At 34.5% G+C, this 14,221-nt stretch overlaps 1 protein-coding gene and 1 long non-coding RNA gene across 2 annotated transcripts in view; one reads left to right on the top strand and one right to left on the bottom strand.

Annotated features, from left to right (window-relative positions):
- LOC125646433 (uncharacterized) overlaps positions 1 to 14,221 on the top strand; it is an 85,345-nt gene that overhangs the window by 49,494 nt on the left and 21,630 nt on the right. The window contains exons 6-13 of the mRNA XM_048872705.2: positions 202 to 332; positions 520 to 575; positions 1,541 to 1,619; positions 5,012 to 5,032; positions 5,620 to 5,758; positions 7,582 to 7,777; positions 11,313 to 11,507; positions 11,761 to 12,164. Coding sequence (XP_048728662.2) covers positions 202 to 332; positions 520 to 575; positions 1,541 to 1,619; positions 5,012 to 5,032; positions 5,620 to 5,758; positions 7,582 to 7,777; positions 11,313 to 11,507; positions 11,761 to 12,164 — 1,221 coding nt within the window. The remainder of the gene's footprint in view (positions 1 to 201; positions 333 to 519; positions 576 to 1,540; positions 1,620 to 5,011; positions 5,033 to 5,619; positions 5,759 to 7,581; positions 7,778 to 11,312; positions 11,508 to 11,760; positions 12,165 to 14,221) is intronic.
- On the bottom strand, positions 11,655 to 12,790 carry LOC130046729 (uncharacterized). The gene is made up of 2 exons (XR_008795716.1): positions 12,521 to 12,790; positions 11,655 to 11,923 (listed from the first exon to the last, which is right to left on the bottom strand). It is a non-coding gene; the product is annotated as an uncharacterized LOC130046729 (long non-coding RNA).

Genomic DNA, 14,221 nt, shown 5'->3' with positions numbered 1-14,221 from the left:
TATTTTGTATACGGGAGAGGTTTTCTAAGTTGCTAGAACTTTCTAAGTTGCTAGAATCCCTTTGTATATTCATACAATAAAACATGTTCATATCTAAATGAAATCTACAATGGAATGAGTGTACATGTATGTTGTTAATTTTGAAACACATGATTGGAATCGTATATAACTATTCGTAATCTTCACCTTCTCATATTACAGATAGAGGATGATATTGGCAGAGGAAATGAAAGCAGTAAAACGGACAACAAACATAGACACGTTTACGTCTGTTCTACTATGATGCGAGAAAAATCAAAAGAAATGGAAACATTAGTAGCATCTATTTTGCGGTGAATGATCATCATTATTGTCCTCCTCTGCCTCCTCCTCACTTTTTAAACTCATGAAAAATATAAAACATTACTACTGTGTTTTTTCAATATGGACGTATGCATTCACTATTCATCCAGCTTTTTCTTTATTTCAAAATCTTTCCAAGAATTTGAAAATAATCCACGAAAACGTTTTAACTTTTAGATTGTTTGACCAAACGGATCACACGGCGACAAATACCATAAAACATACCTACGAAGGTGAAGTATATTTATCTATCTATCTATGTATCTATATCTATCTATCTATCTATCTATCTATTTAGTAGTATTAATACTCATGAGGAAGTTAGGGGAAACTATTCGAGTGTAATAAGTTTTAGTGCTAGGTATATTTATATGTAGTTTTTATTGTTAAGTCATTATTCTTTTAGTGCATTGTACAATTTATTGCAATTGATATAAAAGAAAAGAAAAAAAGGGATATGAATTATTGAAGAAATGCTGACCGCGTTTTTGTGTATGTTTCAGGATAACCTCCGAGATCGAGAAATGTTTTGAAATATAAAAGCTGAGGAGTTAGCCGAGGCTTTTATATTCTAAACAATAATTCGAGTGGAAGGAGGTTTTCCTGAAACATACATGAAAATAAGAAGTATATTTCTATTTCACATCGGTTCAGAAATAATCAGCCAATCGCTTTTCTATATAGTTACGAATTAGGTCACTATGACGTCATGACAGTTTAAGAAATGGCCTATATTGTTTTTGGCTGACGAAAAAGATGAGATGATAGGAGTATTGTAAATCTATTTTGAAAAAAAATATTTCAAGTATTTATTTTGAAATTGACGGATTATATCAATTGCTTTGAATATACAGTTCAAGAAAAACTTGTCTGTGCATCGCCATGTTTAGATATGTATCGCTCACGGAATGCAAACGATTGATTTATACTGAATGACAATTGTTCTTTAGTCATTTATAACATATATTGATTGGTTTTTATGATTTTGAAATTGAATTATCAGGTATTGAATTTATCGCTGTATTAGAAAATCACAAAGTGCGAATGAGATGAGAATCTATTTTCTCATAATCAGTTCTTACTTATGAAGGTATATTGCAGAATAATGACCGCGGCATTTCTTTGATGTTTGCAATAACCGTGGTAGAATAAATATTTGTAAGCTATTACTTTTTCCCAATCCTACTTTTTGTTTTAGCTCATATCATTTTTGATGATGCCTTCCTTGATGACCAACCGAACGAATATGTCAAACGATTGGAAACAATAACTGAAAGGTGTGTAATCCCCACCACTCTCCGTGAAATAGATCTTATGTGAAAGCTAACTTTTGCAGTTTTGGATCTTGTAGCTTAGAGGGAATATTCGCATTGATGGTATCTGTACTTGATATATTTACTCTATTAGAAAAACATATATTATACGTTTAGAGCATAAATGTGACTCTGAAACTATTTTGTATATATAGTTACGAAAATAACACTGGAATGACCTTTTTGAAAATCTTGATAATAGCTCGTATAAACTTTAAAGAAAGGAAACCCCAGAAAGTTCAAAAGTTCTGAAGTTGCTGAAATACGGCAGCCAACTGTCAACTGCTTATTGTTTAAAGTTTACCACCAACAGCTTTTTGTCAGCGTTATGTTAGGGTCTACACCATTATCACCTGCATATGGTGTTTATATCCCTCAAATGATTCAATACTCAAGACCTTGTTCTGGGTATGGTCAGTTTTACATCGAGGTAGGCTACTGACAAACAGGTTGATATTCCAGGGGTTTCAACAGTATTATTTAACGTCAGCATTTCACAAATCATCTGGTCGTTATAATGATCTAGTTTGTCATTACAACCTATTAATTGCTGTCTGATGTGTTTCATACCGATCGTTAGGCCGTTCTTGACACATTGACATATCTTCACATTTTATACGTTATTTTATGACGATAAAAAACTTTGATACATTAATTTATCATGGTTACGATCAAATAAGAACTTCAATTCATTTGCATTTTTGTACGCCGTACTAATACATGTATATATGCATAATGGATTTCCGGACTGGTCATTGATATCGGCTATTGTAACGTCATCCGTATCGCACTGTGCAGGATCCTCATATATATATATATATATATATATATATATATTCGTGGAAGTTATCCAAAAACTTCTATATGTGAGAAGAACAAATCTATTGCTATGGCCTTTAATTTGACATTTAGATATATCGACGACATTTATCTATTAACAATAATAAATTTCATTCATATGTGGATTTGATATATTCCTGTGAACTTGATATAAAAGACACCACAGAGTTGTCCACTTCTGCTTCATACTTAGATATTTTATTGAAAGTAGATATTAACAGCAAGTTACAACTCAAGTTTATGACAAACGGGATGATTTGAGCTTCTCCATTGTCAACTTCCCATATTGATGTATAATATTCCATTATCACCTGCATATGGTTGTTATATCTATCAACTGATTTGATACGCAATCGCTTGTTCTGCGGATGGTCAGTTTTTAAATGGGGGCAAGCTGCTGACAAACAAGTTGATGGTACAGGGGTTTCAACAGTCGCATTTAAAATCAGCATTTCGCAAATTCTACGGCCGTTATAATGATCTAGTTTGCCAACATATCACTGGGTCAACTGCTGTCTGACGTGTTCTAGACATCGAATTTAGCAAATTAGAGATTGAACATTTTTACAGACTATTCAATTGAAAATTGATACATGAACCTATGTCAATAGGTTTAAAATGCAACAAAGACAGACCCGTTCGTGGTGCTTGCCTTGATAATGATATTTAGTTATCTCTGTTACGGGTGCTCATATTGAATTGACGTTGGTATATAGATATATCTTGAAAATGTCCAGGTCTGGTTTTTATATTTAATTTAGGTTGAATTTTGTTTAATAGAGCTGTTCTCCCTAGAGTGGGAGAAACATTTCAAACAGTTCATGATTTCTGTTGATTATTGAAAGGTGAAGATGACGAACAGTGATCAATCTAATAATTCCTATAAGCAATACAATATAGAGAGTTGGGTAAACACGGGCCCCTTGATATACCAGAGATGGGATCATCTGCGTAGGAGGAGTAAGCATCCCATGGTGACCGGTCACACCAGCCGTGAGCCATATATCTTGATCAGATAAACGGAGCTATCTGTATTCAAAACAAAACCAGTGTGTAAAGAACGGCCTAACAATTGGCATGAAACAAGCCAGACAGCAATTTGTCATAATATAAGACAGATATTTCATTTTGTTTGTAGTTTTTTCCCCACAAATCACGTTGATGGAATATTTTCATGAGTAAATTCATATACCAACTGCAAAACGAATAGGCCCCATAGCGACAAATAGTTATTCATGTTCGTGATATGTAAAATATGCATGTATATGAACGAAAAATTCTGAAATTCTGAGAGTTGTGTAAACACGGACCTTTTGATATGTCAGAGGTGGGATCATCTGCCTAGGAGGAGGTAGCATCCCATGTCGACAGGTCACACCCGCCGTGAGCCCTGTATCTTGATCAGGTAAACGAAATTATCCGTAGTCAAAATCAGTGTGTCAAGAACCGCCTAACTATCGGTATGAAACACGTCAGACAGTATTAGATCCAATGATAGGTTGTCTTTGCAAACTATATCGTTTTAACGATCATAGAATTTGCGAAATGTTGATTTTCTATTTATTGAAATCATCCCGTTTATCATAAAGTTGAGTTGTTATATAGTAAATATGGATTTTCAATTAAATATATAAGTATGAAGCAAAAGTAGACGACTCTGTGATGTGTTTATTTCGAGTTCACAGGGATATATCGAATTGACATATGAATGACAATAGTGCATTGGAATTTTGAATTGAAATTCATGATACAAGTACTTATATGGGTCCAGTTGGATGAAATTTGTATTGCTGCGACATCTAATTTAAAATCATCCCTGACACCAAATGACATACAACTGATCAAATCAGTTTTCGGGAGAATTATGGAAAAGAATTTAGTCATGAATAATCTTCGTACTAAGTTTGAGTTTCTGGTATTGTTTAAGTTACATTACACAACCATGAAAGTGTTAGTTGGACGACTTGAGGTCCATGACGCAATATTTGTATGCGGTGTGAGAGTGTTAGCGATAAAGGACTTATATTAACCTTCATTATGCTCTTAAGAGATGGTAAAAATAGAGCATTCAGGTGATCAAAATTGCACTTAGACCCACTTGACATTTTGTAAAGGTTTTATGGGGTATACTACATTGTTATCTATTTCGTCATTAATTCAGTTTCTTTCGACCACGTCTTATTTACTAATCACAGGGATTTGAAAATTGAGCCGCCCTCGGAAGGCTTCAGGTGTAAAATGGAAGCATTTAGCAGCTTACAGAAACAGCAAGCAGTTGGCAGTTGGATGTCGTATATAGAATTCCATATTAATTGGATACTTAATTTTTTTCGCTTTAAAAGGTGGATTTTTGGGGGTATATTTACTCGTGCTTTTTGCTCCAAAATATACAAATGTTACCCGTGTTGTGGTGCAATAAATGCAATATCCAACAAATGACACTTCTACTAAAATGAAAATAGCATAATTTAATGGTATTAATAATAATCATTAATGATGATTATCTATTTTGTCAGGGAAATGAGAAGAAAATACAGGTAATTCATATCATATTTGTTACATTCTGAAAATCAACTTTCATTCGCGACGACATTACCGTATAAGCAGAATTTTTAGTGAGGATTTAATGTCGACATTATAAATGACGTTGTTGAGATCGCTAAAATTGAATATCGCTAACAATTTATTCTGTATCGTAGGACATGCAATAGTTATCTTTTCTGGAATTATAAAGTCGCTAAAATCAGTTCTCGCTAAATATATAAATATACCCATTTTTATGGGAAAATCGTTTTTGTGTCTCTCTAAAAATTCCACTTGTACGGTATTTCGTGACTAAATTTCGCGACAGAGATAATCTTAAATAAATAAGAGACATCAAACGACTAGTTTGCGAACGGAAATATTTACGGCGACAAGTTTCTCGTTTACCTCGCAAAAATTTCTCGAACGCAAATAAAGTTAATTTACAGTATGCGTATATCTTGAAATGATATATCTATGAATATCGAATTTATAAAAAATTAAAATCAAATTTACTACATGAATATACCGGTTGAACAAATAAATTTTCCCTACTGAAGAATGGTTGTAATATCTAACATGTACTCTTTTGAAAATGCAGTGACAAGATGAATTGCAGGAAAATAGAATACCCAACACCTTATGGCCGAAAATACGTGTACGGAGACAAGGATAAAGCAATATTAACGGTGCATTTGAAAGATAAGAAGAAAATTCGTGTTAAGAAACGTTGGAGTCAGGTATGTACTGATTCTTCTGTTTCAGGTGTGTACTGATTCTTCTGTTTCAGGTGTGTACTCATTCTTCTGTTCTGCGTGCTTTAGATGTTTCCGCAATTATACAACTTAGACAAGAGCACAAGCGTGTTATTTTTAAGTATTCATCATAACTCATATCTGAAATTTTTGGAATTTATCTTACTGGGTGTGCATCGATAACAAAAATATCTTTATAGTGATAGTTTGGGGCCTTAATTGGAAAATCTAGGGAAATAATGTAAATTTCAAAGATAATTTCTGGTCCCTGATAATCTTTTCACGCTATTTATACCAAATCGTGCCAATTTAAGTAAGGCAACTCTGATGAAGTAAATATATAACATGCATGCCCTTGTTAATCGTCGCTCTGAATAAATATTGTGACACAAGTCCAGAACGAATACTAAAATATTGATGCTAATATTTCTTAAAGATACCGGCAGTCACTCATTTTCATGTCACTGTTAGAGTACTGTATTTTAATCAGTTTGGGAAAATGTATACATTGGTAGCTTTCTCATTGGTATTACAATACGCAATTGATTATTTTGAACGACGAAAAAAAGTGCAACACCTAAAATACAAATGTAACCGTTCGTGTATAGAAATATCAATATTCATATTGACGTATCGACGGACTGACATATCGACGGTTAATCCTTTCGTAGGCATGTAATATAGTTATAGGTATATGCAATATTAAACCATAGTCTCATTTGTTTTTACATGTATTACAGATTGGCTTAACTTTTCTCATTACATTCCTCTACATTTGACTCAAATGCTTTATTAGTAGGTTTGATATACCTTGTTGAAGGTATAATTCATCAATTGAGCATAAAAACAATCACTCGATTGTAGAAGGTATTTGATGTGAATCCGAGACATCACGACTTGGTTTTAGAACGAATATGATCTGGACTCGGTATGTTGCCGGGCTTTGAATACTCGATAATGGAAGAAACAGTTTTAATGGCAGACAAAAACCATACAATAACCATAAATTCAATCTAGTTTCATTACATGGTAAAGCGTACCATACAGGTCAGTCACATGGGTCTCAAGATCCAATTTTATATTTCAAACAGTAAAAATAAATATGTAACAACACTTGACCACCTGTAAAAAATCAACATGAATAACAAATATGTTCATTCACACATATGGAAAAGTGTTAGCTTCACACACATTTTTGTGTGTTCAAACTTGATAATTAAGTTAACTTAATTTTATGGTCTAATGATATCTAGGATTTAATTAGTACAACTGAAAATAGTATGACTGGAAAAACAGAGCATGATGTATTTTACAAAGTAATGACGACAAATTCATAACAAGATTTTAACAAGGACTAGAACCTCGATAAATAAAACTGTAACTTGTATTTGATTTAGACTTGGTACATCATACATTGGTTGTATAACGTATAGGATCTAAACTTGGTACACCATATATCGGTTGCAGAACGTCTTTGAGCATCATGATTTTGCTGTACATGTGTATTTTGGAGTCGAGGTATCATAACTTGGTTTTAGAGCGTATATGATTTAGACTCGATACATCATAACTTGATTGTAGAGTGTATTGAGCCTGGACTCGGGACATCATTCCTTTGTTGTAGAGTGTATATGGCCTAAAACTGTGCAATTACATGTATGTTTGGTTGTAGAATGTATTTGATCTTGACTCGAGTTTTCATGACATGACTATTTAACGTATTTGACCTGGATGTAGGCATTATGATTTGGTTGTAGAGTGAACATGATCTGGACTCGGGATATAATTTGATTGCTATTTGTTTCCAGGTGATGTACATGTACTACTTCCTGAAATACAATCCACTTGAAGACCCCAGACAGGGAGCACTGGAAAACCAATTCATTCTTACTTTGGATGGAGATGTAAAATTCAAGCCAAAAGCTGTAAAACGTCTAGTCGAATTGATGGACAATGACAAACATGTTGGTGCTGCATGTGGACGAATCATACCAGAAGGAAAAGGTATTCACAGCTGTAGTTTTTTTCTTATTATACATGCATACAGAGAGTAGAAGACATATGTCGGCCCTTAAATCCAGTTCACAGTAAAATGATATCCAATGTAATTCTGTAGAGTGCTTCATACCACAAAATTTATCAAAATATTTGAAGAATTCTGTTTCTAGAAAGTAAATGTATATGGTCCAAATAAACAGGTTAATCAAGTCACCTTTCTATGAAACTCAGCCAACATCGTTCTAAATTAGAAATTAATGCAACTTACAGAGGTCCAAAAGTAGGCTGCAATAAACAGTATCAAGTACACATGCTCTATACTAATCTCCCCCAAAAATAGTTTGAATGACATAAAACCTAATTCTACAAATTGCAAGACCTGAATGCATGTCCATTAATTTAAAGCAAGAAATGAAAGGTGAAGGTAGCGAACAGGGGTGAATGTCATAATTCCAATAAGCAATAGAAAATAAAGAGTTGGACAAACACGGACCTCTGGATATACCAGAGGTGGGGTCAGGTGCCAAGGAGGAGTAAGGATCCCCTGTCGACCGGTCACACCGGCCATGAGTCCTATATCTTGATCAGGTAAACGGAGATATTCGTAGTCGAAATCAGTGTGCCGAGAACGGCGTAACAATCGGTATGAAACACGTCAGACACCATTTGACCCAACGATAGGATGCATTGGCAAACTAGATTGTTATAACGACCATAGAATTTGCAAAATACTGACTTTAAACTAGACTGTTGAAACCACTGCATCATCAACTTGTTTGTCAGTAGACAGTCTCAATATAAAATCTGATCAGACGCAGAACAAGCTCTTGCGTACTGAATCAGTTTAGATATATACACACCTATACCATATGCAGGTGATGATGAAATATTGCTGTATAAATATGGAAATTGATAAGTTGAAATATGTCTACAACTACTAGAACTAGGCTTCAAACTGCAACTTCTGCAACATGGCGAATTGATACAATGACTTTGATATTGGAAGCGACGAAATGGAGAGTAGTTAAAAACACCACAGAGTCGTCATGCTCTGCTTCATCTTTACATATTTTATTGAAATTAGATATCAACGGCAAACTGACATCTCAACTTTATGACAAACGGGATGATTTCAGATTCTCTATCGTGAACTTCTAATATTTATGCAGCAATATTCCATTATCACCTGCATTGGTGTGTATATATCTCACTAATTCGATACACAATAACTTGTCCTGTGTATGATCAGTTTTTAAATCAAGGCAGTCTACTAACAAATAAGTTGATAATGCAGGGGTTTCAACAGTCTGGCTTAAAGTCAGCATTTAGCAACTTCTAATTTCGTTTTAACGATCTAGTTTGCAACACAACCTGTCATTGGATCAAATGCTGTTTGACGTGTTTATACCAATTGTTAGGCCATTCCTGGCACACTGATTGTGACTACAGATAACTGCTTGATCAAGATAAGAGGCTTATGACGGGGGTGGCGGGTCGACAGGTGATGCTTACTCCTCCTAGGTACCTAATCCCTCCTCTAGTATATCCAGTGGCCCGTGTTTGTCCAACTCTCAATTTTTTTGGATTGATTATAGGAGTTATGGGATTGATCGCTGTTCGTTATGTTCGCCTTTCATCTATAGGACTTGATGATAATGATGATGATGATTACCTGTTGTTTCAAGGCAATAACATTCACAGCCTTGACTCGGTATGAGCGAGGCTGGTTTTGAGGCTCGAAAAATTATGTAGCCCTATGTCAGGGCACCGTTGCGAGTCTTCTCTAAAATCCTACGACAGAAATATCTCAAGTGAACAAAAACTCTCTGTCATTTCGTATTTAGTTTCTCTTACTCGCGGTAAAAAGGCAACCTACCTACACTTCATCTAAATCTGTCCTATATGACTACAACCACGAGTCCTAGCGATGAACATGTCGTTACCTTAATTCCAAAAACTTGCAAAACCTAACCAAGAGCTTAACGCTACCTTGAAACATCTGTGCTTCGTCAATTCGCTTGGATCCTCTGTATTTAAGTCGAAATCTGTGTTCAACAATTGAGTTTTCAACTTCAAGTAGACCACAGTTTCTCCATCGCTGATCGCGATCAAATCACTATCATGAATATGGTTTACCCCGCTCTTCTTGTCTTCAATTCAGTTGATTTCACGCTCTAAATTACCGTTATTTTACATTTGTAGCCTTCTAAATTGAATATTCATATCCTATATTCTCTTAGATATTGTTCCTAATCATTTCTTCGATAAAAATCTAACTAACTATATTTTTTGTTATACGATCGTTATTTCCATCATCTACTACATAAAAACTCGGTAATAACACAAATCAAAATAGAAATATAAAAAATAAAATATCATTTTTGAGTGTCTTTAGGATATGACACGAAGTTGGTACGTGATAAAATCTACTATAAAGCCCTTTATGTGATATTGGATTTGATCAGGTGACCAACTTCATTTCATGTGGCGGAAAACAGCAAAACAATCAATCAATCATGTTCTATTCCAATAACTCTAAAAATGAAATCTTATTTCTTAAGTGATATGCGCAATTCACAATTCGTGGTATTTCACTAACATGTGGCATAGTTTAAAGGCTTAACTATTTTTTAATGCGACGTAAAACAATAGATAAACAAACCAAAATGTACATGGGATTTTGAATACAAGTTTAATTACGAAGAAATTGTATTGGAATAAACGTAAAAACCCAATGCTACGATGTTAAAACCATAAATAATTCAACTTTGCTTGAATCGATGTTATAGTTTTTTTTTGCACATGTAGATGTTTCATTCAGAGTTACAGCTGTGCGTCAATAATGCAATTTACCAATATAACATGATTGTACACTATTCATATCAAAGGTATTACTATACCAGAAAAACCATTACATCATATCCAATATGATTTACGACTCCAGCTTCGAATCAGTACGTTTTGTTGCACAAAGTCCAAATAAAATGCCCCAAACAGTAAGCGAATACCTTATGAATAATGTCCAATTCAGAATCAAAACAATACAATAATCAACGTGTATATACACGTACGTATTTTGGAATTTCAAGCGAAGTTTTCAATTGCTGTTTTAAGTTTAATAACTAAAATGTTGAATGCATATACATGTACTGCTTGGTTTGTTTTCTTTTCTAATTTACGTATCTTTTGCTAAAATTTCATTCATGCTGAAATGCCACCTTCTGTAGGTACAATATCACAAATTTTAGTGCTATACAAACATGCAGCTCACAGGGCTGTAGCAATGAGGGGTCCTTAACGTTGAAACAACGCCTGACTCGACACTGGACCTCCGGTTGTAAAGTCATATTTCACCTTTCATCAGAAAGAGTCCCTACCCTCATCTCTAAATGCCGAGCGTTTGGAGAAGATGTAATCAATTCTTCGAAAACGTGACCACGACAGTAACGAGATTTAAACGCCATGTAGAACGCGCTCATCAGTGTGTAACCGCAATTGTTTGCGTTTAGATACTATTCAGTTGATGTATATATTGTTTTAGGGCCCATGATTTGGTATCAGAAGTTTGAGTACGCAGCCAGTCATTGGCTTCAGAAGTCGACTGAACATGTGTTTGGATGTTGTCTGTGTTCCCCAGGATGTTTCAGTCTCTTCCGTTGCAGTGCTCTAGATGAAGTGTTACAGACATACACTCAAAAACCAGAAAAGGCACTGCATCACATCCAATATGATCTAGGTAATCAGTTTCATTTAAACAAATGCTATAAGAATTAAAATGTTAAATTATTCGTGAAATAGATGTTTTTGGGAAGAGATAAAAGTGTTCAATCCAGGGACTTCAGTTAATACTTTACCTTTACAGTATAAAAAATCAATACCTGTGTATGTATGTTTCAAATCAGTAGATGCATCTATATATCATAAGGAATGAAATATTCGTATACGAAATGATATGCATTAAGCAATGTCAAATTATTCATTCATTACAGGAGAGGATAGATGGCTCTGTACCTTGTTATTGAAAAAAGGTTTCAAAGTGGAGTACATGTCGGCAGCTGCTGCAAAAACATTCGCTCCAGAAACGTTCGTAGAGTTTTGCAAACAGCGAAGACGATGGACACCATCGACGCTTGCAAACATTCTTGATGTCATCTGGAAAAACAATACAGAGATATGCAAAATAAATCCTCACATCAACAAAATGTACTTAATCTACCAGACGTATCTGTTTGTCTCTTCCATCGTCACGCCGGGAACTATCTTCCTTGTAATTTTGGGAGCTCTGATTAAAGCTTTTCCAGACCTGCCTCTTTGGGTTGCCCTGCTACTAAACATCGCACCAGTGGCAGTGTTGATGATCATTTGTGTTACGACGGATAAAGACGAGTTACCAGTAAGTTACAGTTTTGAATCATTTAAATAATTTGTATGAAATTATCAGAGCCTCAAAAAAAAAAAAAAAAAAAAAAAAAAAAAAAAAAAAAAAAAAAAGGATTTTGCATTTTCTGCAACAAAAATAAGTATTCGCTTATGGTAATAAAGTCGCACAACCAACAATGTTAAGGTTACCTGAAGTATGTAAAGTTAATTAAATTTACTAATCTGTTATGCCGCCAAACGCCATATGTTAAGGGTCAGAATAAACTCTAAATAGCGTGTAAACAGAATTTACTAACAAAAACATTTCAAAATGAACGCAATTTATTTACAATCACTGAAAGAAAAATATAACATTAACAAAATACTAACCTACAATTACACACAGAAAATGTCACAAGTCGATTGTTAATTCCAATCAAATTCATGTAAGTCCCCATATTTACATATCCGAATATGCATCTAATCACCAATTCCTGAAGTATGTGTCTACCAGGGCTTCCACAGTGTATTTAGAATAAAACCGAAGTCTCCAGAACATTCATGAAAGACACAGTTATGTAGTCAGTGTTACGTCATATTTCTAGTGAAATGATACACATCGAACATCCTGCGCAATCTAGGTCCCGGATGTCAATCAAGTACAAGTCTAACATAACACATTCCATAATACTCATTAGTTAGACAAAATATGGAATATCTAATGTACCAGAAATTACCACTTTTTTATTGTTACGTGATTGTGACAGCCACCTTCCAAAGTTATAAAGTTCCTTCAATTAAGTGAAAGATCTCATAGCATTGAAATATAAAGTAGTTAGAGAGGTAAATGTTAGTTATGTTTAAGCAAAAAATGCTTTGAATGAAGAACAAATTCCTAAAATCGTTGATAATGAACAAGGAATGTATAACGTATTCAGATTTGAGGGTATTCGTTAGTAATCAATGATCAATTATACGAGCACCAGGATAATTCGTACCTTTCCCCTGAAACTACATCTAACAAACTAACAAATCAACTTTATGAAAATCGGGATGATTTCAGGTTTTCCATCTTCAACGTCCCATATTTATGTAGCAATATTCCATTATCACCTGCATATGCTGTTTATTTCTTTCAACTGATTCGGTACGGAAAAGCTTGTTCTGCGTATGGTTAGTTTTTAAATCGAGCCAGGCTACTGACAAACAAATTGATGGTGCAAGGGTTTCATCAGTGTCATTTAACGTCAGTACAGTCTACTCCGGATATAATGAAATTCAGGGGACCGACCTGAATTCTTCATTATATCCAAAGTTAAATATAACCAATGCTGAAATACACAAATATTGCTACTGGGGGATTTGATTTAACTTCAATATAACAGATATTTCAATATCACCGACTTCAATATAAGTGGAGTGGACTGTATTTCGCAAATACTTTGGTCGTTATAACAATATAGTTTGCCAATACAACCTATCATTGGGTCAAATACTGTCTGACCGATTGTTGGGTCGTTCTTGGTACATGTACACTAATTTCGACTACGGATAACTGCGTTTACGGGATCAAGACTTACGGCGGGTAAGACCGGTCGAAAGGGGATGCTTACTACTAGGCACCTGATCTCACCTCTTATAAGCAATACAAAATAGAACGTTGGGCAAACATGGACCCCTGGACATACCAGAGATGGGATCAGGTGCCATATACTGTGAAATGCACTGATGTACATTTCTGCGTAACACGTTTTTTTTTCGGGAAGTCTTAATGTAGCTGCATAAAAGATATACATGTACACTCTTTTCCCACTGACCATTTTCCATTAGAAATAATTGTTGTGGTCTGATAGATGAAGGTATAGAAACCAAGGCCACATGTCGTGGTTATGATTAATAGTTCATGTAGTTTTTGTGGTATTTTCCCCTATATAGTAGATATATCCAGTCGGTGACCGATTGATATAAGTGAATGATTAGCTATTTTCAAAGGGATGAAAAACTTCAAATAAGCAAGTCAATTAACAATTAATCGATTTTCTAGTTGATGTTTAGATTATAACGTATTGAGTCGTACAGATTTCATAGTTT

Source organism: Ostrea edulis, chromosome 6 (assembly GCF_947568905.1).
Source record: "Ostrea edulis chromosome 6, xbOstEdul1.1, whole genome shotgun sequence".
NCBI lineage: Eukaryota > Metazoa > Mollusca > Bivalvia > Ostreida > Ostreidae > Ostrea > Ostrea edulis.
The sequence above is the reverse complement of the archived record's forward strand: the minus strand, read 5'-3'. Positions and strand labels throughout refer to the sequence as shown.